The 24,339-nt window shown below is 41.3% G+C and overlaps 2 protein-coding genes across 2 annotated transcripts in view; one reads left to right on the top strand and one right to left on the bottom strand.

Annotated features, from left to right (window-relative positions):
- LOC121361977 (poly(rC)-binding protein 3-like) overlaps window positions 1-16,366 on the top strand; it is a 138,509-nt gene extending 122,143 nt beyond the window's left edge. Inside the window, exon 13 of the mRNA XM_041483137.1 lies at window positions 15,478-16,366. Coding sequence (XP_041339071.1) covers window positions 15,478-15,538 — 61 coding nt within the window. The 3' untranslated portion in view covers window positions 15,539-16,366. The remainder of the gene's footprint in view (window positions 1-15,477) is intronic.
- Window positions 12,595-24,098, bottom strand: ZNF830 (zinc finger protein 830). Its single transcript, XM_041483156.1, has 10 exons — window positions 23,956-24,098; window positions 23,749-23,848; window positions 22,599-22,719; window positions 22,025-22,058; window positions 20,607-20,818; window positions 20,152-20,242; window positions 19,410-19,473; window positions 16,372-16,452; window positions 14,983-15,059; window positions 12,595-13,247 (listed from the first exon to the last, which is right to left on the bottom strand). Exons 1-10 carry the CDS (start codon window positions 24,075-24,077, stop codon window positions 13,064-13,066), a joined length of 1,086 nt encoding a protein of 361 aa, XP_041339090.1. The 5' UTR covers window positions 24,078-24,098; the 3' UTR covers window positions 12,595-13,063.
- Window positions 24,099-24,339: the final 241 nt, after the last annotated feature.

Genomic DNA, 24,339 nt, shown 5'->3' with positions numbered 1-24,339 from the left:
TGAAACATATTGCGTGTATCTTTAAGCTGTCCTCCAACCAAAGTTGCTGTCTATAGAGTAATTTATCAGCTTGCTTTAAGACTTTTATTGCAATCTGGTGTTGGATATGTACATAGTATATTCTAAATTATAGATATATAAATTTATTGATGTCATATCAAGACAGAGATTTAAATCTTACAAAGTATTGGTTTGATTCCGTATTGCTTACCCGAGCGCTGGCCTCTGTATGAATACAGTGTGTCTTAGCTTGTTTGCAGTTGGAATGTCCTTTTTCCTGTAAAGCCTTCTGTCTCTTTAACTGGTCTCCGCTGTAGTAACAAGATTTTCATTACCCAATTCCATCTTCTTGCTTTTATTAAGATTGAACTGCAGTTTAATTTTTCTATATAATATCTGACTTTGGATTATAAATTAATTTAGCCAGCAGCACTTGCTCCTTGTTGAAGGGCAGTTTCCCAAAGAGGTTCATTCACAGACCCAACAGGACTGCCAAAGCCACACCTGCTCTCTTCTCTTCACCAGTTTCAGGTCATGCAGGATGTGGCCTTCAGTGTGTATATTCAGAACGTGCAGGCCTGCAGAGGGACAGTGTAAAATTGTCACTGTGAAATTTTGTATGAAGGCTGCCTCACCCCCTTTTACATGCAATGTTGTTGCATCAACAGTTTGTTTGGGAAACTGCCACTGCCATGAGACAGCTGATAGCTAACGTGAGGAACTCCGACCTTATGTATTGCCACTAGTAATAGATGGGAAAGAGGGAAAATTACTGCTACAGTCGTACCTATGAGAGTAAACCAGAGACAGGGAGTTGGAGTGGCTGCTACCAACATCAGCTTTTTGGCCTGTGGGATCTGTTCTCCCTGCTGGTGCAGGAAAAAGCTTAGGCTCAAACACCCCCCTCCCTCCATATCAGTAAGGATTTTTTTTTTGTTTTTGTTTTAATTAACAGTAGACAAATTTGGAGTCACTGAAACACAGTGCTGCAGTACCTTTCTGTGGACCTCTATCCCAGAATAATACTGAGTAATACTAAAAAATCCAACTGTATAAACTGAGTTTTTCAAAACATCCTAAGGTATCACATGTAGTTCCTACACCCCCAAGTTGAGGATGTACAGTGGAGTCTCTGATTCAGTGGTCTTGACATAAACTCTGTGTGAGTAGATGGCAAGCAGCACAAGGGTGCACTTCTCTCTGCTTAGAAAAGCTGAGTTTCTCATCCATGGGGACAGATAAAGACTTCAGGGTAGGAAAATCAAAACTTCACCTCCCACAAAGGAGTCTGAATTTCATGCACTCACCCTCCTTTCCTCCCAGCTCCTCACAGAAGATGTGCTCCTTCCACCTTCCCAGCAAAAGCTGCTGAGGTGTTTATGCTCCAAGAGCCCTCTTTTCTTTGTGGAGAAGAGAGGAGCTCAGCTCCTGCACTTTCCCTCTCTCCTGCACACTCCTCTCCCCAGCTCAGACCCACTTCAGGTGTCCTTCGGACTCACCATCAGCAGTAGTGCTTTGGGAAGCTCTAGTCCAGTGTCCCCATTGCCTACATATCCTGGTAGATCCTTGCATGAGGCAGGCAATGTGCTGGTCATTGCCTTTCTCTGGCAATGAATGGCCATGGGGCTGTTACTCTCAAAACTGTGGCTGAGGAAAAGAGAGGCTTTTCCAAGCCCTGTGTGGGGTGACCACGTTTCCTTCCCAGCCTGCAGCCTGGCTACAGCTGCTCTCCGAGCCTGCTTACCCAGTCCCCAACAGGGACCAGCACCCTGGTCCCTGTGCTGGGAAGCCTTCCTGAGCCTGATGGGCTGTGGGAAGAAAGCACCAAGTCCTCTGCATGGCCAGCCAGCAGCTTGCTGACACTTCACTCTGGAAGCAAGGAGCTGCTACAGCTCCTCAGTTCACCTCAGGAGAAAGCCCAGGAGCCTGACAAGTTAGCAATTGCCAAAAAGACAACCCCAGACTGACTAGGAATACACATGCAACTGTAGCTAGCAAAGGTTTTCTAGCCCACAGCCCTATTTCTATGCTAGGCTGCCATAGCTCCCAGCTGGTCACCTGCAAAAAGCGTCCTGAAATTAGTATTTGTGTTATTTGCCAACCCAAAAGCCAGTGCACAAGCTGCAACAAGCAAATGGGCAAAGGGAGGGTTCATCTAGGCAAACATTTTGGCATACGAAGAAAACAGCGTATCCTTGGAATTATTGTATTTTAATGTCTGAAGATGTACAGAAAAGCAGAAGTGTATGGGCCAAACTCATCCTGCCTGCTGATGGGTGGAGTTAGATTAAAGTGAAGGTGGTTTGATTCCTACACCCTCCCAAGAGCCCATCACTGCCCTGGGCTCGGAGGTCAGGTCAGTCTGGGAGTTCCTGGTGCTGGTGGGGTCTGTCTGAGGATGTGTCTGTTGTATCCATGTAGTACCTTGTGTGTCAGCTGGAAAGCTTTGTCATGTTCTCTGTAACCACGGTGCAGGCTCAGAAAAGATACCGCTGCTGTGCAAGCTGGGGTGTTCTTCAGTGTTCCTTTTTACTAATTGACTTATAAGTAGATTATTATAAGTAGATAAATACTTTGTTGTGATATTAAAAAAAAAGTCTGGGGAAAGTATAAAGCGAAGTGAACACACTGGCTAATCTGGTTTGTTTTATATGAAAAATGCACATTGACCTCACAGTGAATGAAATGAAAAACTAACTCACTTAAAAAACAAGAAACCAAAACAACCAAAACTTTACGCCATAAATGGAAGCAGCAAATTGTTGCTCAGACTCCTCTCATCCTAGCAAAATGATTAAGGGTACTATTTATGTAACAAAACTGACAAATTGAAAAAAATTGCCAAAACCCCCCGCGTCCCCCTTTCAAAAATACCCTAATTTTGAAAAGCAAAATTCACCATACCAGTGCTGGGGAGTAAACTTCATAGTTATTTTAAGTTTTCTTTTAAGTTTCATTTTTTCCATCTTTTTGCCATTACCTGCATTCCTTAGATTTCTTTTTTTCATACGTAAAATGAACTAGCAACACCTCCATACCCTCTTCCTTTTTCTTTTATTTCTGTTCCGAAAGAACTTTAGAGTCTCAGTAATGTTTTCCCCATCAAATCATGGAAAACCCTTTTGTTATTTCTCTTCTTTAACACATAACATGTTCCTCCTTTGACCCTCATTTTCCCTTTTTTTCTCTCTCTCCCCCTTCTCCCTCCCACTCGTCTGTCCCCCTCGCCCACTGATCTAATCCTGGATCCTGCCCTTTCGTGGTTGCTGTCCTTCCTTCCCTCCCTCCCTCCTTCCCTCCTCCTCCTCCTCCTCCTTCTCCCGGCCCCACCACCCTGGCTGAACCCTCCCAACCTGTTTGTTCCTCTTCCTCTCTTCGTTTGCAGCTTAGAGATGGCTAAAGTCAGCACCCAGACCGCTTCCGTCACGACCCCTGTTGACCTCAACATGAACCTCTCTCAGTCTGCCACCCCTACCTCCACCCCCACCTCCATGGCCGTGCTGGCGGCCGCCTCCGCCGCTACCGTCAGTACCCCCCCTCCCCTACCAACTCTGCCAACCACCCACTATGCCGTTCCTGTCTCCAGTCTGCTTGGCATGAAAACTGTCCCACTCCTGGCACTAAATGCCGCGGCCGCCGCGGGGGCCACGGGGAGTTTGTCCGCTTACACTGCCAAAATTCCTTCGACGAGCGGGGTTAAGAAATCTGACCGCCAGAAGTTTGCTCCATATTGAAGGGATGAGACACAATGCAAGCTTTGCCAGCTCTGCCAAGAGTCTGTGGTAGATCCTAGTTATCAAGGAAACAATACGGCATCTTTTATTTTCTGTTCGATTGCTAGTGTTAACTGTTGCCGACTCAAGTCGTCTTCCGCTCTCCATAACACCTAACACCAGGCACCACCTTACCAACTAGTTCCAACAGCCAGCAGGTGCCAGCCCGGGCTCCTTCTCCCCGGACACCGTCCCTCCGACGGGGCTGCGCCCAGGGCTGGCCCTCGGCAGCCCCACAGCGAGGCAGGGCTGCCCGCAGCCAGCAAGGGAGATAGAGCGAAGGGAAAAAACGTCAATGAGGCAAAACGGTGACAGCCAAGTCCTGCTCTGGCAATGCTGCCTGGCATAAAAATACACTTAGATCCATTGCAGAACAATTCCTTATGGAAAACTGGCATCTCTGATGCATTTTTTCTATTGCTAGAACATGCAAATCCAGCACTTCTGATGATCACTAGTGCCCCTGCAATGCCCTGTGAAGTGCTGCCGGTCCCCTCAGTCATTCTGCTGCTCCCAAAAGGCCTGGAGACCCCCATTCCCCCTCCCAAAATCCGCCTACGAGCAGGAGATGGCGGTTGGGAGTTATCAACTTCAGGTACTTCTGCATACAACAAATGAAGCTTTCTGGTCTGAGAAAAACTGCTAAATTAAAATGACTGTAAAACAGTAAGGAAAAAATACCAGGTACCTGTGCCTTTCCACATGATTCTTTTAAAGGGTGCAACCATTTTTCTCCACTTTGGAAAAACGTAATTTTAAGAACTCTTCTTTAGGGAGGGAGGCAGGGAAGGGGAGAGAGAGAGAGAGAGCAGGCTCCTCCTTTTGCACTCAGATGTTTTACATACACCGACACAGTATTTATTCCAGAGCAAGTACAAGCCAGATGCCGTCACTATCTCGTATTTCCTTTTGTGTATGTTTTATTCAGCCAAAATCACCATTTTTCGTTAGGTTTCTCTACAAAACTCATCCCTGTTTAACTCCCCACTAATCGTGCAGTGAGGTTGTATGGTAATCATGAAAACATGTAGCATTTTAGAGGTCATTCAAAGGCTGCTGCCTGGACAAATCCCATCCCTTTACCAAGCACTTCAGGATGTTCAGATTAACTGAGACAGGTAACGGCAGCCAAAGCCAAGAGGGCTGGGGAATGGAGTGGCTGGTTGCCAGCTGTTGGAACTAGTTCTTAACTGCATTTTATGTTTGTCCATCCACCTTCTTTTTAATTTCTGTTGCATAACTCAGTAATGCAATATTGTTTTCCTCACCACTTCCAAATCCAGAATCCCATTAGCCCGCCATGTTCATCCACTCTGCACTCCTTGGACACAAAGCTTTAACAATTGAACTGTATTCAGTGCATTTTAATATAAACTAAAAACACAATGCAAATGCAATACTTTTTAAAACATGGTATTTCAAAGTGTGTTATTGTATAGGGCTAAGTACTATCTCAGTATTTTGTGTCATTTCTGTATTCTGTGGGCTTTTCTTCACCTTAGCACCTTTGCACTAAGTTTTGTCACTGTAACCATTTGTAGAACTGCCATTGTTACAATTTGCACTTATCCAAATGGGGTTTTTGGTTGGTTTTGTTGGGGTTCTTTTGGTTTTGTTAGTTTGGTTTTTTTGTTCGTTTGTGGCTTCCTTTTTTTTTTTTTTTTTTCCTTCTTTTTTTTCTGGTTGCATATAATGAAGGAAAAACTGGGAATAATGTCAAGGTACCACAGCTATTTAAAAGCTCTAGAAAACTGCTGTAAAATTGTTCTGGATTATTGTAACTGTTTCAAGAATTGACATTTAAGACAAAAAAAAAAAAATTCCACCAACCTCTGTGTGAGAAAACTTGCCTGCACTGAAATGCTGTTCTATGCTGGTTGTACTCAAGTGGTATTTTTTTAATAGTGAGAAGATTTTTTTTTCTTTTTTTTTTTTTTTTGCCTTTTTTTTTCCTTTTCTTTTCCTCGTTTTTGTTCCTACATTTTAGGCTGTCTTCAGAAGTTACTGGCCTGGGGGCTCTGTAATGTATCTCATCATGCCCTAGTGCATTAGCCACCAGACAGGACTTTTCCAAAGCCCCATGAGACAATGCTTTCTATGGACTAATCTACAGAGGAGTTTCTCCATTTCTAACTTTCTTATTATTCTGAGACATCAAAAGAAAACACTTCCTTTACTCTTTAAGCAACTGTGCTTCCTAACTCTTGTGTTGCTTTCATTACTGTTCCAGTTTTAACACTGTTGTGGCTCATAACATAAAGCAGAGACAAGTTATTTTCGGGGGTTGATTTTCATTGATGTTCATGCTTTGGCTAATCTGTATAAAAGCATGGGCCGTTAGTGTTCTAAACCACTGTATTCAGCTAGAGACTCGACAGTAAGTTAAATGAGACGTTTTTATAAATAAATTTTTTTCCTGATTAAAAAACAAAAAAAGATGTGGTAGCTTTGTGCATACAACTGTTGTGTTGTTTAAACTTTGTTATTTGTAACTGAGTTGCTAACTTGTCATTGAAGAAGCACTATTTTATGGATTGTCAAACTAAGATCACAGACAAATTGCTTGTTTTCAATTATGATTAAAGGTTTCATATCATCACGCTTAAGGTCCCAGTGCTCATTGGGAAACAGTGTAACATCTCTGCAAGACTGGCAACCTTAGTAAGGATGTTAGCCCATTGTCAGGCATGATGAGTCTCTTCAGGACTAGAGGGAGCCAGATTGTGCAGTTAGTACAGTCAGCAGCATTTCTTCAAAACTTGATTCAGCTTTTAACAAAGCTGCTCATTGAGAACTTCCCACACTGCATAGAAAAGACAAATTTGGCTTCATGTTACAAGCAGCCACTGATTTGTATCTCTGGTCTTTTCCCAGACTGAGCTACAGATCAGATACTGGGGAAAGGAAAACAGGAACAAAAGAATGAACTTGGATGCTGAGCACTGTATTACTAAGGCCCTTTGTAATACATTCCCAGCAGCACTGCCCAGTGGCGAGGCTTCCAGTCAGCACCTTCCACCCTGCCAGGAGCCAGCCCAGCAGCTGGGAGGAGCATGGCAGTGTGCAGTAGGACAGGGAATGGAGAGCTGAGCAGCCCCAGGAGCTGTCTCCTGCTGCCCTGACACTCCAGTCCAGCTGTTCAAACCCTCCCTTGGATCTGCAGAAGCTCTGCAATCTTCACACACAAGCCAGAGGAAGGGGCTGGCCCCGAGCTGTTGCTGCATTACAGCACCTCTGGCTGTGCTCTGGCCACCTCTGCTCCTAGGGCTCTGGCAGTACTGTCACAGGTACTGCCCTGGCCTCGTGAGAAAGCAGGTTTTCTGGCAGTGCAAGAGTAGCATCCTTAATGACACAAGACTGTACAACCTCCATGCCCCTACTCTGTTAATGGTCTCTACCTGCCTTCAGGAATTGAGCTTGGGGTCCTGCTTCCCCTTCTTGGCCCTGCATATGGGGGCATCTGACAATTATTCCCCATGATCCCCAGGGTACAGACAGCTCTCAAGTCTGAGCCTGGAACCAGGGCATGGCCAGGATGTGCATGCAGACTTGGAGACCTGTAGAAATCAACAGCTTTCTCAATACAGATGCAGCCACAGAACAACCCCTGATGATGAAGGGTGCCAAGGGCACCCTTACAGAACAGCTCACTGCACCCTGGCACCAAGGAGGCATTACCCAATGGTGACAATTAGATACTGCAACCCTTAGAAAAACTATAGGCTGTAATACTAATTTGAGAAAATTCTCTGTTATTATTACTTACAATATATTTTTATTACTTAAAATGTATTTAACTTCTCATTCCTGAAAGGAAAGCTGAAGCTGCTTTCACAGCAGAGACCTTCATAAGTCTTCATTTCTTCAACAGCAAAAGCTATTTCTATGGCTAGCCTGGATACTGTAAATGAAAAAAATATATATTATTGCAGCTCAACACTAAGTAGGTCAAAGCTTTGCTCTCCCAGTAAAACTGCCAGGCAAAGGGCAGCAGCAGCTCTGGGGTGTATAGTATCTTTCACATAAATAATTCACAAGTGGCTTGCAAAATTGAAAGATTTGAACAAACTAGTGAAGGGGCACGTCTGTGTGAGGAATGAGGAGAGGTAAAATAAAGACATATGGACTAAGAAGTTTTCTGAGAGTGTTTTTGCTAAAATACAGGCAGAAATGTGATAAAATCTAAGCTTATTTTCAATAGTTTACTATTATTTAATATTATAGAAAATTATAATAATTTAATATCATAGAAAATATTTCTGGATGGCAAGAAAAAGCTTCTAATATCTTTAATATACAAAACAGACAAACAAAGACAAGGTGGTAAAGAAAAAAGGGGGAAAAAAAGGATAAAGAATAATAGTAACCAAGACAGAAAAGTAAACCACTCATGCCCAAAGGTAGATAAGAGGCATGTACTCGCTCTGAAAAGGTCACTGCCCACACAAATGTGAGTTTCCAGATGAAAGACACCAGAAATTCCGCAGCTTTTGCGTCATCAAATTGGAATTAGGTTTCTGGAAACATCTCAAATGAATGCAAGCAGCTCTGTTGTGTTTCTCAAGTGAAAAAACATTGACAGCATGAATGCTGCCTGAAACCAGAAGGAAAATAAACAAAGTTAGTTCTCTGCTAATACACAGAGTGCTTTCTGTTCTCAGGCATAGCCAGAGGGCATCTGTGACCCCAGGGTTCCCATTTGGGCCAGCCAAGCTCCTAGGAAGCAGCACAGTGTCAGTGGTGCCATGAACAGAGGCACCTGGGAAGTGCCTCAGCCTCAGAAGGCTGCACAGGCAAGGTGCTGTTTGTCAGGTTTCACAAGACAGACTGAAAATCCGATTTCTTCCACAGCCTTAACACCAGCTGAATGTATTTCAGCACTGTTTGTATTCTTGGGACAGGACCTTTTCCTTCTGAAGTGAGTGTCATGATTATCTAAAAGTCACAATGCTCACTGATCCAGTGGCTCAACAGTGGCACAGCTTCTGCAGGAAAGACTCTCATTGTCAGGCTGCTGAACTGGGTGACACAAAGCGTGTGTTCAAAGGACAGCATTGAAAGGAGGGATTTCAACAGAGATCTCTTCTATCCCCTGTAACCTCTGCAGTCACCAATGGTGCAAGGCATTAGTGCCTCCACTGTATTTTTGGAAGAAAGACCTGGTTTAGATGTCTACACAAAGGAACTGCTCGCATTTGTTTTCCCAGCTCTTGGGCCAGGATAATTCTAATGAACTGATGAACAGAAGATCAAATGAAGGCAAACACTGAAAAACTGCTTCATACATGAAATTTCCATCTCTTGGCCCAAGTAATGCTTTCTAGGGATGTAAGTCCCTTCTAGGGATTGATAAAAAGTACGCACTGCCCTTCTTGGCACTGAAGTGTACTTAATTCCTTGGTTCCAGGAAGGAATGCAGTAATGTTGATTAAGTCAGTTTCTGCATCAATGCATGTGTCCTGTCCCCCTGCAGACTGGCATGTGTCTTATGACAGCAACTGAAATTAAAGAGTCAAAGCCATTTGATGGTACCTAACAAAAGAGAATTTCTGTAACATTACATACTCACACTGTGGTTTCTAATGACACCTACAACATGATTCATGCAGGCTGAATGTCTAATTTTCTAGGGCTACCTTTATGGATTATAAGAAAAAAAGTATTTTTAAGTGCTGAAAATATTTTAATAATACGGCTTTTCTCATTCCTAGCTCAGTGTTTTTAAGATGATAAAATGCAGATAATCTAATTATAGTGGAATGTAATAAGCAAAATTTGTCTCTCCTCAAATTGAATTTATTGGCAGGGGGCTTGGCCAAAGCTAACATTAATGTTCTTTTCAATCAGTATTTGCAATTTGAAGCAAATTTTTAAATTAAATGTTATAGTAGAGGAAAAACAATCACGTTCGCAAATGAGAACATTGGTTTGTTTTTATTTGGGTTTGCTGGTTTTGTATGGTCACTTTTGGGCTCCTCTGTACCAAATACAGACCTTGTTCCACACCTCAGCCACGACAGCAGCAGCTGATTTCTTCATGGCAGGAGAGAAGCTGGCACAGCAATTACCACTGGTGACTGCCTGCCTTGCCAGAGGAGAGCTCACTACCAGCACTGTAGCTATGGTGAGCTGCTCCCTGGAACTCCATTTCAAACATGCAGACACACACATTCTGCCCCTGGAAGTCACTTACCAGCTCCAAAAACACTGAGCTGGGGAATCTCAACTACTTTTTGGTGGCATGAAATTCCACAGTTCCTATGTTTGGAGAACTTTCTATTATTATATTAATAAATAAGGATTACAATTGTCTTCCTCCCTAACTCAAATATTTCAGTTTTCTGCAAGTCCTGCAGATCCAAGAATTAAAATAGTCTTCCTAATTCAAATTAAAATTTCATTTTTAATACAGAGCTAGTTATTAGGATTACTTTCATCTTTATTGCAAAGAAACAGAATTCAAAGAAGTTAAGAAGTGAGAAAGAAATTAAGTACATATTTTTAAAAACAGTGGTTAATAATCTACCTGAATAGCTCATCAGAAGTACATAAAATTGTTTTCTAAAACTGAAGACATACTTAAGATTACAAACTAATTATCCCAATGTATTTCTAAGATACAGGAGATTATTTCCTTTAATAAATTAGCTTGACTACTAAATGAGGTTAGGATACTTGTCTCTTATAGCCATGCTTCTTTCATTGCTAAAAAGCAGGATGATTTCTTGCCCTCTTGACATGACAGCACATGCACGTCAGTGGTCATAAGGGACAAAGACACTCCCATCATCTTCACAAAGCTCTCTAAGAGCTTTGTTCCAAATGCTGAAGAAAGGTACAGTTGTATGCAGTAAGCTGTAAAAAACTTGGATAAAACACTAGAGATCTGTGAGCCTCCCCCAAGGAAAAGAGCACCAACTCCTAAACAAGACACAACCCAGAGGGATGGATGCTGTCACTTCCCCAGCAATGCACACACCCCCTGGCTGGTCCGTGTTTCCCCTTCAGCAAGTTATGCAAGGAGAACAACTAGAATGCTGAGTGATCTGACATTTATTCCTGCCATCTTCTCCTAATAACAATGGGGTGCACTGGTTTGGATTTGAATGTTCAAGATCCCTGCACTGTAACTAAACTCACTGCCTTTAGCTTCTTACCACAAGATACCTCTAAAGATGAAGGCAACTGGACTAAAACAGCTGAACTGTTTTAATGCTCAGTTAATTTTCTACTCATCCACAGCTGAAACCATGATTTGCAGATTTCTGTGCAAGATGAAAGTAAAATTACAGAAAAATGTACAAAAAGGAAGTGTAATTTATAGACTCAGGATTAGCATTTTTATACTGTCAAAACATGAATGTCCATGATGTTTAGTGTAACCTGACATTCATTACATCTGTTTCCCTGAAATTAAGCCAAATGCAGAGTGGTTCTGAAGTTTTGAGTGTTAACAAGCTTGTGTGCTTTGGTGAGTGGGGTCAGTGAAAAGCCAAGGTAAACAGAACAATCAGAAGCTTAGCTTAGCTTTTCTCAGAGGGAAACTGGGGACTGTGTTTTGGTTTGCTTTGAAAGAGACTGTCCTGTTAATACTGCACCACCCTCTCAGCCGGAAGTTCTCTTTGCAGGGATAAATGGATCTAGAGATCTTTCACTGCAGCATGACAGGCACCTCAGACATTGATGTTCAAATGTTTCATGCTATACAAAGACATTTTATTTCAGTTTTGGTCCAGCTAAGTTATCTCCAACTTGTCCAAACATTCATTATTTATTTCAATATTCTCTGAACACTTATTCTGTATTTCAATACTCTCTGAATGTTGCTATCTCAGTGACAGTCCTAATTCATGTAAGACTTCAGCATCACATCAAACATTACAGCAGCAACAGCTACTTACACTTCCTCTTACTAACAGCTGTAAGCCAGCACGTGTGAGCAGGAAAGTGTCGATGCAATAAACCACTAGGGAGCATTGCCTGAATTTTGACAGCTTTATAAATAGGAAGAGCTGAACCCAAGGATCACAGAAATTGGGAGTGATAAAAAAGCATCTCACTATAAGGAAAGGGCTTCTGCCATATCAAATATTTCCTCCAAAACAGGCAACTCAAGCATCTAAGATTTGTTCTAATCTTTATTGCTTGGTAGATAGTCATCTCTGAGGCAAGGAACTGGAATGCTTTCGTAAGAGCAAAGCTTGTTTTCTCCCTTTAAAATCTCACTAGTTTTAAACCTAGAATATTAAAAAAGGTTAACCTGTTCTTAACAACTTTACTTTTTTATATCAATCAAGCCACACATCCCTCTTATTTTTAAAAAGTCCTCAGCAAATTTGAAGTATTTGAAGATTTACAAAACTTAAAAAAAAAAAACAATTAGACACTTACCAAAGGTAGTTCTGCTTTCCATATCGCAGTCTTGTCAAGTTTGTTGGTTCTTGGTTTGACCTAATCTGTGTTTATCAAAACAGAATCCATTTAGATGCTTTTTGTGCCTAAGATAGTATTTTAAGAAAATTTCCAGTATTTGCAGTTATTATTTTACCTCCTCAGTCTCCAGTGCAGTACCTTCCTCTCAGGCATTTTGTCACCCTTTCATTAGTGATGCAGAGATGTAACCACTGCGTTCTCATCCCTCTGGTTCAAGAAGTGTGAGGTATGCTACATGATGGCTGCACTAAGCAAAACAGGAGACTATAAAGAAAAATATCCAGCAGTGCTATGGCACATTCCAGGCTATACATTGTGCAGAAACTGTAGCTCAGCATTTCTGAGCTTAGTCCTTATATACACAGAGAAACTGTAACAAACCCTAAAAAAAAATGTACATATTTTATTGGGAGTTGGGTCAATGAACAGGAGGGCACCTACAAATTTTAAGAAAACATAAATGCGTAGTATTTCCCTTTCCCTAAACCCTCTGTCTGGGAAAACTCTGTAGACTATGCACTTCTACAGACAATAAACCAACTCTCAAAATTACCAAACTGAGCTAATGCTTCCAAAAGCCTAGGGATTCTTTAGAGATTTATTAATCCCACTAAAATACTTCTGGTAGGAAACCAGTCATTTTAATAGGAAAGGTGCATTCAGTATTGTAAAACATTTGCAATATACAGTTTTTACAACAAGTAATACACCACTGTAGATCTATACATTTTTTTTTTAATAAGCTTGGCTCTTTACCTCACAATCCTCTTTAAATAAATATTTAACAAAAGAATCTCCCTTCTAACAATGGAATCAAGCCCACAGATAAAAAGAGTGTCAACCACAGCGCAGAAATGCTACAACAAAGCCCCTTTCACCCGCCAGTCTTGTGAAAGCAAATCCTGCAGTTCTTCTTCATCTTCACTACCAACATCCTCCTCCTCTTTCTCTTGTGCTGCTCTTAATCTCATGGCTTCCTTTAACTTCTCCTTCAACTCATCCTGGCGGTTCCGCAGAAGCTCGACACGGCGGTAGCATTCACTGTTGGAAAGTGAAACACCTGTTAACATTTGGGGCCTTTCCACATTAATGTGATCACCTCCAGTGCTGGATTTTGCTTCTACAACTTTGGATAAAGAAGCTTTACAACTTCCCAACAGTGAAAAAGAAATAAGCTTTCAAGATGCTAGTGCACCTTCTCAGTATTCATCAAGTGAAAACAGACTGAGGAGAGGTTTGGTCAATTCTCTAACAATGAGATCTAATCCAAATACTTAACTGCAATACAGTCACAAGCCATTTTTCAAAAAGCACACAACCAATATCCACTTCCACACAAGAAGGAACACCATTCTCTGCTCCATTTATGGTTTTCATGAGAGAAAGGTGTGACATAATTATCAATTTTGATAACTTAGTGGTGGCATCTCTGAAAATACAAAACACAGCACAAAGTGTTCAGATTCTTTATCTGCTTCCTCTGTGCTGTAACAGAACATTTTAAGTAAACACAATCCAAAAGCTGAAGGCTTCAATTCACTTAAAAAGTTCTGTCCTTGAATTGTGTTTTATAACCATTCTAGCCACTTCAAACAGGATATTTTTTTGAAAATGCCAAGCAGTACCAGTCTGATTTAAATTCTCCTTTGCCCCTTTCATTCTTATTTGCTCAGAAGGGTCAACATGGAGAGGTTACTGTCTGGATCCTGTCTCCCCTGGCATATTACCAATATGATTCTTACAGGCAGTCATAGCTGAAGATTTGAAGGCCAACGAATTTATTTAATTTTCAACTTAATTTGAAATAGCCTGCACCTGAATACACTCAGAAGTCAAAAGTTACAAAAAGTCTTTAAAAATGAATTTGGAACCTTTATTTTGGGGAAAAATAATTACAGTTAACACTTGAAGTACTCTACAAATTTCTGAATTTGCTTCTATGTACTTACAGCAGCCTTAGCTAGTGAGAAAAATAAATCCTCAAAGAGAGGCAGGTTTAGCTCAAGCCCTCTGCAGAATTACAGGAACTTTGTTAAAAGGCATTCCTGTAATAGCAAAGTTCAGTTTGAACCCAATGCTGTTGTTACCATACACTGGTTATGTGCAGCATGTAGATCTGCCCAGATGGTTGAAGTGTTGCTTTAATTTCTAGTGTCTTCTTTTTGTTGCATCTCTTTCTTTTCAGTCGCTACCATTACCACTATCACTGTTAATATCAGTGTGTCAAGCTACACAAAAAGAGTAACAAACTGTTCCACTGAGCTGTATTTCAGGTTACTTGAGTTTAAACCAATGCCCATCCAACCACCACACTCAACATTTCAGCAAAATGAAGTGCATCACTCCACAAAACCTTTAAGTAAGCTTCTACTAGAATTAAACAGGGTTTGCCACAGGACAGGACATTTTCAGTACAGGAAATGTTTCTTTAAAATGTTCACATAAATTCTACATCAATCAAAATTCCCAGAGAAATACAAATTAAGACATTAAGCCACCTGACAGGGGAAGAGGGACAGTTTGTTCCAAGAATTTGCCTTGTGTACTTTCAGTGATTCCAGGGCATTCTCTCTTTGAAGAAAGTTACAAAACTTTGTATAAAAATCCATGTCTTTATTAGGTATCATTCTGCAATTTGAGGGAGTCTATCCTTCAAATACTCAAATGATTAATGAGAGGTAGTATCGCAGATTAAAAGTGTTTTCATGACTCTAGTCAAAGAGCAATCCATTGCTGCTAGAGAACAGAGAATTTGAGGAAAAATTGATCTACTTACATCTGCTCATCAATTTCTCCAATCTGGCGATCTAGTCGTCCCTCCTCATCATCTTCTGCCACTATTGCTTCTGAAATCTAAACCAGAAAAACACTGAGAAAATTCACCTTCATCCTGAATTCCACTTCCACTCCTTTACAATGTCTGTGTCTCCCCTGCTCCCCTCTACCTGAAGTTAGTGTCAATCCCCTCTATGTATATTCCCATCTTTTCAAGGGCAAATACAGACAAAAAAATGGTCTGGTTTAATTTGAAATGGAAATGCTTTTTCTTAAAATCAAAAGAATTTTGGCTGCCTTGGGGTTAATCTTTGGAAAATTTCAATACACTACGATTTGAAACTGAGCATAAACGAACGACACACACCCACAGTCTGAGGCTGAAACGAGAGCTCTATCCCAGTGCTTGGGACTTAAATACACACCAGTTATTGAACATACTGTTTAAGTATTCCCACTAGATCCCGAAGTGTTTCTAACCTGTTATTTTTTTCAGCATATACTTTCTCAAATCTGAATGTCTGGGAGATGCTATGCAATCAATGGTCCACGCATAACTGAGAAGATTCCTCCTAAGCTGAAGAATTATCTGAATGGCTTATGCTAGCAAAATGTATCCACCACCGCTTTTGTATGAACATTCGCTCTGTTTATAGTGCTGACTGCTTTAAAATGAGCAATGATACATTTTTCTGCACCACTTTTCTCAGCAGCTGACATATGAGTAACTATTTACAATTAAAATAATTAAAAGTATAGCAAATACTCTAGGGGAAGACTGAGAACACCAGGTAATGTTTAAATTGTACACAAGGGCAGATAAACACCTGCTGCAGGAAGACTTTCCATGCAATGGTAAACAGTGAAAAATTGAAGTACAGAAAAACTGGCCAATTTATGTGTCTCAAAACTCTTCTGTCACCTTCCCAGATTTTGGAGTTCCTTTCCAGTGCATTTAAATTAAACATGAAATCCAGGTTACCTACACTTTATAGATATGTTTTTAAAAAGACACACAAATGGGTAGTGTTTTTAAAAGTTAAAGTATGAATATAGAGCTAAAGAAGAGCCCATAGTTGTGTCATGTTTGGATACAGGACACTAATCTGAGGTATATGCTAGCTAAATAGTATTTAAATAAAATACAGTGTAACAAATGAAACTAGATACATATGACTGGATCTTGATTAAAAGTTTTCATCTTAATTTCATTTAAGTGGAAAATACAAGAACCCTTTGCTCATTTATAAAGTGCATTTAACCACACACTGCATTGAAACAAACAGCTGACAAATGCAGATGTCAGCCATTCTGCAGAGCTGCATGAAACTGTTGTTTTCCTTATTGTGTATAGTATTTAGAATCAATAAATATAGATTCCATTACTTACTGTGTTGACCTGTCGCATTGCCTTTTGAAATTCATCCCATTCTTTGTCCATCTGATCCTTTGGAGCATCAACTTTTCTCACCTAGGGAACATGAAAATTTATAAATTAACAATTTAAGTCTAATGACTCTTTGGGGCACTGTAAAAAAGAAACCAGGAGAAATATGGAAAATTATGCTGTATTATCAGAGAAGTCTGGTTGATGTATTTCAGTTTAAGTAACAGATATGAGTGAGAGAGTGCAGCTGCACAATGGTTTCGGAAGAAAAATCTGACTCTGCTCCTGGATTAAACAACATCTGTGACTGCAGCATTAAAGAATAATTATTGACTAAAAGTGGCTGGTGTGGAATGTCTGAAGTAACAGAAGTGAGTTTGATGGTCTGCCATTTCACTGTGTCAGGTGGTAACTATTAAATTCTTCTGTAAGCTGCCTGTACAATTGCATACAGTAGCCATTTCACAAGCCAAAAAGCAGTGAATTGTTTGCCTTTGGCATAACATAAAATATCCAACCTTTCAGTCACTAGTCTTCTGGTGTTAGGTAGCCTGACTGTATTTCAAATCTAGTCTAATTTTGTTGGCTCACAGAAGAAACTGTACAGCTACAAACCAATTTTAATGACATGCAAAGCTTTTTATTATGTGGTAGATGGCATTTAGTACTAAGACATGAAGTCTGAAAAAGTAGTAGTGGTAAGAATGTGTTTAAGATCTACAGCCAAGGTAATCAAAGCCAGATTGTGCTTTTAATGCAAATAAATAAACAAGGTAGTCTGTCTGTGTAATTGAAACTTACACAATTCAAGACTGGAAGATGTGGCATATAATGTATTTTAGAGGACAGATTATGCCTGACTCAGGACTGAGTAGAAATTATATAGCTAGGAGAACTAAGCAGTTTGAACATAAGAAGTCATGACACCATATTTTTGCATTAGTTTTATTTTCCCTTTATTCATTCTGCTCTTTTGGTGACATATCAGTCATCACCTTAGTAAAGACAACAGTTTGGTGTGTTTTGTTCCTGAGTGATTATACAAAATCAAGTAGTATGAATTAAGTTTATAGAATAAATTAGAAGCTTCCAAGCAAACTCATACTGGGAAGTAATAGTCATCATTTCATTTTTCTGTTCTGTTATTATTTCTATCATACGTGTATGTACTGTGTTATTATGCATTGTGGTTGTCTTTTGTAATTCATAATTATTTGTATTTCTTACAATAAATTTAAACACTAAAGTTATTATTTTTTCTTGAAATATTTTTCTAATCCAGAATTGATATGCCTTACAAGTACCTGATGCAAATAACAAGCATTTTTCACACCCACAACCTCCCTTTCAAACACCCAGTTGATTCTTCAAATAATTATTTTTGTGTATGATTCCAACACAGAACCACCGCAGCCACCTCAATAGAAGTCATGTCACAAACATTTTCCTTCCTCTGAGTATCAGTTACACTCAGAAAGGGCTGATTAAGAGGAAGAGCCTCTCCAAGCAATTCAATGGAACAAGTAACCACTTGTAAATTTATCAGTGGAGGCAATAACCAGAACAAAGGTTACCAAACCAGCGTCCTCACAGATATAAGCAGTTTCTCCTTTCCTGCTAGGCATTCCTGCATTTCCTACTTATGATGAAACTAAGTATTTGAAAAATTTACTACTTCAATTAGACACAAAACAAAAAACAAAACAAAACAAACCCCACAAAAAAACCCAGCCAAAGGATGTGTTTTTCAGCTACATATCTCAATATTCAAAATATCATTATTCAAAACTATTCACATATGGCAACACCTGGGCATGAGTAGTGCCAAAAGAGTCTTGCCAGAGCAAATACAACTAGTGGGACTAACTAAACATGAAGAAGCACTATTTGGAAGGTCTCCAAATTAAATGTCATGGCTTGGCCTCACAATGCCATTTAAATACACCAGCAGCCTTCCACTGTGTGAACAAGGAAATGTACTCCAAAAAAAAAAAAAAATACTTAGGCCTACAGCACTATATTTCAATAAAGAAAGCAAGAAAGCCATCAAATCCGTAGCAAATTTTACAAAACAAAACAAAAACAGGTTTGTATTTCAAACACCAGTGTTTATTTTGGTCATCATTTGGCACCGTGCAAGCTGAAGGCAGTATGAATGTTTTTGAATTTCAAGGTTTTTAGTTGTGGGGGTTTTTTTTGAGAAACCAGCTGAATACCCACATTTCTTTTCTTTTCTGAGCATCATAAAACCCCGAAGTGGTAAAAGACGAGAGGGCTGAAGAGCAAGTTCACTCTTGTGGTGTAACCAGCACTACAGATGACAGCGTGTGCAATACTGGAGGTTTTCATTCCAGCAGGATGCACCCCATCAGTCACACAGTGACTCAACACTTTTCAGCAGGATCTCACAAAGGACATTATAGAACATCCCCAATTCCAAAGCAAAACTGAATGTACAAATTAAGTGAACTGCTTTTCCTGGGATGACTCACAGAAATAAAGGTAGATTGTCCAAATCTCAGTTCAGTATTCCAACCAACAAATGACATTTCTTGAAGAGTCACAGAGGAACCATAATCAAAAATACTTTCCAAGAGATGACTTTACCAAGCTCTTCCTGCCCACCTCCATCCCTTTTCATGTTTTCTCATTCATACAGAATGAATGTTTAAAGCTGCACCAGGGGAGGTTCAGACTGGGCAGTAGGAAGCATTTCTTTACCAAGAGGGTGAGCAGACACTGGAACAGCCTCCCTGGAGAGGTGGCCAATGCCCCAAGCCTGTCAGTGCTTAAAAGGGATTTGGACAGAGCCCTTAAGAACAAGTTTTAGCTTCTGTTCAGCCCTGAAGTTTTCAGGCAGTTGGACTAGATGATTATTATAGGTCACTTCCAACTGAAATAGTCTACTCTAGTCTGGATAGTTCAGTCATTTTCTTATATTCCAGTATGACTGATTACCTGGAAAAGCATCCTTACTACTCAGAAAATCATTACAACTGGCAGAAATAAATCCAGTAGCATAAAACAAGTAGATCACTTACTTTTGCATCCACTTCAGGATCATCGAAGAAACCTTCTGGCAAAGCTTCAGCAGTGTTTTCTTTCCTGAAATATTTGATTACTATTAGCCCAAGTCAACACTTTACAATCTGCTTTACTGCAGAGTTAAAAATAGTCAAAAACAAAATTCATAATCCTTTGTGTAAGTATGTAGAAACACAGCAGGATTTTTAAGCCCTTAGTTTTATCTACAACCATCAAAACCTCCTCCTTTTGCTTGATCTTTCCTCGCTTTGAAGGAACTGCACAGAAAGGTTTAAATCCCACTGTTAAAACAAGAGCTGTGGCTTATGCTCCTTAAACTGTACTTCCCAGTGCACTGAACACCCGAACACTGCAACAGCACGGTTTCTACTTCTGAAAAACTAAAGCATTATCTAAAGGAGTGCTCAAGTGAGCTGAACCATTACCACACAACAAGCAGTTTCCTTTAAACAGCGGAAAGCGGTGGCTGACATGAACCCACAGAACCCTGTGTTAAAATTTCCAAAGAGATGTCAAGCAGACTCTGTATGACATTGCTCCATCTCTTCTCCTGTCCCTAGGGTGCAAGATACCTGTCTGAAACAATGCCTGAGGCTCACATATATACACACGATTCTGAATGCAAGCTAACAGTAAGTTCTAAGGGATCACAGTCTCTGTTTCCTGGAAGATTTTTGTAAACAAACATTTGTTTGTTTACAATTGCTAAGACTATCAATATTTGATCTGACTGCTTACCTTTCGATTACCTTCTCTTGTACCTCTGCTTTCTGTATGGATCCTGAATGGGAAACTATAGGAGCAGCTGGAGTTTTGGTGTCAAAAAAGTCTACAGGAAAGGACAGAAGTCTATGACTAAAAGAACAGCTGTTCAGGCATTTTCTAAAATTCCTACTAGACAGGAATTTCAGTTAGTACCTTACTGAATCAAGGGAAGAACAGCCAGCTGTTACTTCCCTGGCAGCCTCAAACAACTAGAACATAAAATCAATAAGCAATCACCACACAGTAACAGGAGATTCTTTGCTAGCTTAGCTCTACTTCCAGTATTACACACCCTCACCATCACCTAATGGCAATATTTAGAAAAATAAAATAAAAACCTTTCATCATCAGTTAAATCACAGTTTCTCCTTACAGAAGATTACTATTAATTACTAAGAATTACTAATTACTATTTCAGTCAGCATTACCTGCAGGCAGAGAATTAGCTATTACTTCTTGAGTTGGAGGTGGAATTTCAGTTTTATGCACAACAGAAGATTTGCTTGATTGTTCTTGTTCCTCCTCTTCATCATCATCGTCGTCATCGTAATTCCCTGACAATAAACTGGGACCTGGGCCCTTGGAAAGGTGTACACTGGCACTGTCTTGCTCTGCTTCATCAAAAAAATCTGCTGGCAGCCTGGTAAAGAGCCCACAACACAACCGTTTGAACCTTCACAGCAATGGGTCCAGTCCAGCAGCAGCAGCCCAGTCCCTCTGTGAGCAATGCAGGCTGTGAGACACTGAGCAGCAGCCTGAACTGCACAGCTGCCAGCACAGCCACCCTGTGAACACAGCACACACCTGGGGCTCTCTTTTTAAAGAGCTCCCCAGAAATGCCCTGGTTAATTCTAAAAACGTATTTTAGATCCATTGTTCCATGTGCATATTCACATTAATAAAAATAACCCATAACAAATTGGAATGGTGGTTAAAGTAATTCTTTTTCCACCTACTAAGTAATTTGCTACTTATTTTGGGTACCTAGTGCTGTCCAGGACTGCAATTTAGAACAGGCACACAGGATCAGCAATGAGAAAACACAGATTTGCTGGAATAGCTGCAGCCTGAAAGCCAAACATTTTTAATCATTATATTTTAAACTAATTATATCAACAAGTTCAAAAATGGACAAACCTCTCAAGTGTTAATTTTGCACACAAATTCAAATTCCTACAAGGAAACAGCAATGGTACCTATGCAAGGTAATAATTTATCCTGTGAAGTGCAGAGGAGACCTACAAGAGTCACTTGACATCTGCCAACCCTGCAAAGATGCCTGAATACCATCAGAAATTTTTAGGGGCAGTTGAGATGCTTAACCCAACCCCCTGAAGTCAAATACAGTCCTGTATCTGTACAAGTTCAGCTGCAGCATATGCACCTACATGAATTTTAGGTGACAAAAACCATCCTAATGAAGATCTGTCACTTGTTAGTAGTTTTTGTTAATAAAGATCATTTAATTATTCATTCAAAATTTGTCTTAATTTCAGACTGCCACCTCTTCTGTAGGATGTCAGCATTATTAGAGTACATGCTACAATCTAGTTATGTTCAAGCTGTGTAACAGCACCACATGTCAATCCTTTAAAGGCTGTCAGTGGCAGTAAAAGAATTCCTGTTTTCTCAGAGAGTCTCAAGAGTTGATACAGTTATCTCCACTCAGGAAGATGTTGCCATGTTCAGGAATATACAGCTCTGTTGGAGAACCAGCAGAAGCAGGGATCTGCTGACTCTCTAAACCTTTGCCCTTGTCTAGAAAGCAGAGACAAGGAGGAGCTGGATGAGAATGCAGCCATAGTGAGGTAGAAAAAATTCCTATGTTATAACAAGATCTACTTACCCTGACGAAGACGTGTGTGGCTTTTCGTCTGTACCTGTACAACAGCCAAGAGTCACTTCTTAAAATCCATGCTTTTAAAAGAAACATCCCCCTGACTTCTATGACAGGACCAAGTCCCCAAATCCATATGTATTTAACATGTCTCATATATTTACGTGTCTGGTAGCACCAAGGGAAAAAATTAACTGTCTTTCCTTTGGCAAGAACTTTGGTGCATGGTTTGAGGAAAACCACTGACTTGATTCCACTGAAAAGGAATAATACCACTTCTAGGCAAGTATTCCTACTGCTTAATTTACACTCCTTCTCAATCTCTTTGGGCCAAGCCCACAGTTCCATGACCTAATTTAACCCAATAACGCAGAAGAAATCCAGGTAAACTTCCAAAAGCACTGTTTTCTTCTGACACAGAACTCACAGAGAAAGAGCAAATAAACTTTTCCCCTTTTCAGCAGCAATGGGCTGACATTAACTGAACAGTCTGGTGTATTCAGACTCAGTTGCACAGGAACAAAACCAAAAACATTCAAGATGAAAAACGGACAGATTCTGGCAAGCATTTCTCTCTCATTACCTTTTATTCTCTTTAGGTCTGTATTTTCTGTCTCAACTGTTTTTCTCTTGACAGGATGAGACGATGCGCCAGCAGCTGAGCCAGTGGCCGTCTGCTTTGTGCCTTTTAATTCTGCAACTCTCTGTAAAGAAATAAAAATTCAGGACACATTACTAACAGTAACTTCTGGATTGCAGCTTAAAATACAGAGCTTTTACAACAGCTCACCAAAGCGAGCAAATACCTTTCTTGAACAGTATCACTGAAATAGACACCACAGGTACCAAAACAAAGACCAGTGTTTCTGTCAGCCTCTGGAATGATGTGACATGGAGGAAGAGAAACTGACACTCACACAAGGGAGACTGTACCAGTAATAAAGAAAAGACAGAGCAGTGACACTGACAGCACTAAGGCAGTGGAGAAAAGAGCAGGAAGGCTGGATTTATTCTAAGGTCCTGGAATATTAAGTGTTTTCAAATTAAAACATGGCATTTTAACAGCATGAAAGACGTCACCCTGCCTTGCCACAGTCATCTAGTCTGAATGCAGGCAATGAACTGGAACCCTTCCGTTCCTTTGGTCTTTTCCTGAATACTTGTAAAATTAAACACAGTCTTTCAGTTTTTGCTAAAAAGTAGCTGCAGAACTTAAAAGGATAAAAAAAAAAAATTGGGTCCTGACTTGCTTTACAAGCTCTTCATATTTACTACTGATTTACAAAGAAAAAAAAATTTAAAAAGGGTATTTTCTTAACCCCGCATAATCTGTCACTTGAGAGCTCACAGGTCGCCCAGCAAGCCCGGGGAGGCGGGGGAGAGGGGGAGGTTCCAAGTGCGAGCTGCAGACAAGTGACAGCCAGCAGCTGTCGCTAAGGTGGGAACTGCTTCATCGCAGGAGCGCACCCCTGAAAGACACGGGACCGCCTTTTTAAGGGCTGCCTTTTCAACCCCCGCATGGGCTTTCTAAGAGAACACAAGCCAGACGGAACAGGCACGCTGGTTCCCACCCTCATCCCGGCGGGCGCTCCGCTGCTCCCGCGGCCGCACAGAGGCGGGAGCAGCGAACCCCAGCCCCGTTCCGGCGGCGCGGCCTCTCCCCAGCCGCTCCCCTGGCCAAGCGCTGTCCCGAACAACAAAGCCCGGCCGAGACCCTCCGCACCGCCGCTCACCTCGCGGTGCTGCTTGCCCAGGACGTGTGTCTGCCACAGCAGCTCGCCCTTCACGGGCGCGTTGCACAGCGAGCAGCTCAGGTGCCCCAGGCTGTTGTACGTGTCGGCCGCGTTAAGGGAAGCACCGTGCGGGGCGCCGACGCCCTCCCTCCACCCATCCCTCCCAGCCTCCTTGCCGAGCGCTAGGGAGCCCGGTGCCGAGGATATTTGGCGAAGGGCGAGTCGATGCGCTTCTTGCCGGCGTTCTGGCGCTGCTTCTCCCTCATGAGGCGCCGCAGCTCCTCCTGCCGAACCTGCTTCCGCCCCGCGCCCGCCCCGGCCGCCGCCATCTTCCCCCGGCGCGCAAGGGCGGGGCCGGCGCGCGCCGTGACGCTGCCGGGAGCGCGCCGGGAAGGGAGCGGGAGCGGGAAGAGGAAAAATAGGAATGGATCCGTGTCCCTCGTCGCCTTGCTCGGGGTGTTCTTTAGTTAAGCCTTTGGAGCACCAACAGAGCTCGATGGACACAGCAGTGCAGCGGTGGGACACGGCTCTGAATAAGGTGCCTGAAACGTACCCCACTCCTCAGGCCAAACCACCCAAATAAGGAAAAAA

The sequence above is a fragment of the Pyrgilauda ruficollis genome, unplaced genomic scaffold, assembly GCF_017590135.1.
Source record: "Pyrgilauda ruficollis isolate IOZ18807 unplaced genomic scaffold, ASM1759013v1 scaffold116, whole genome shotgun sequence".
Classification (NCBI taxonomy): domain Eukaryota; kingdom Metazoa; phylum Chordata; class Aves; order Passeriformes; family Passeridae; genus Pyrgilauda; species Pyrgilauda ruficollis.
Note: the sequence above shows the minus strand (reverse complement) of the source record. Positions and strands in the feature narration are given on the sequence as shown.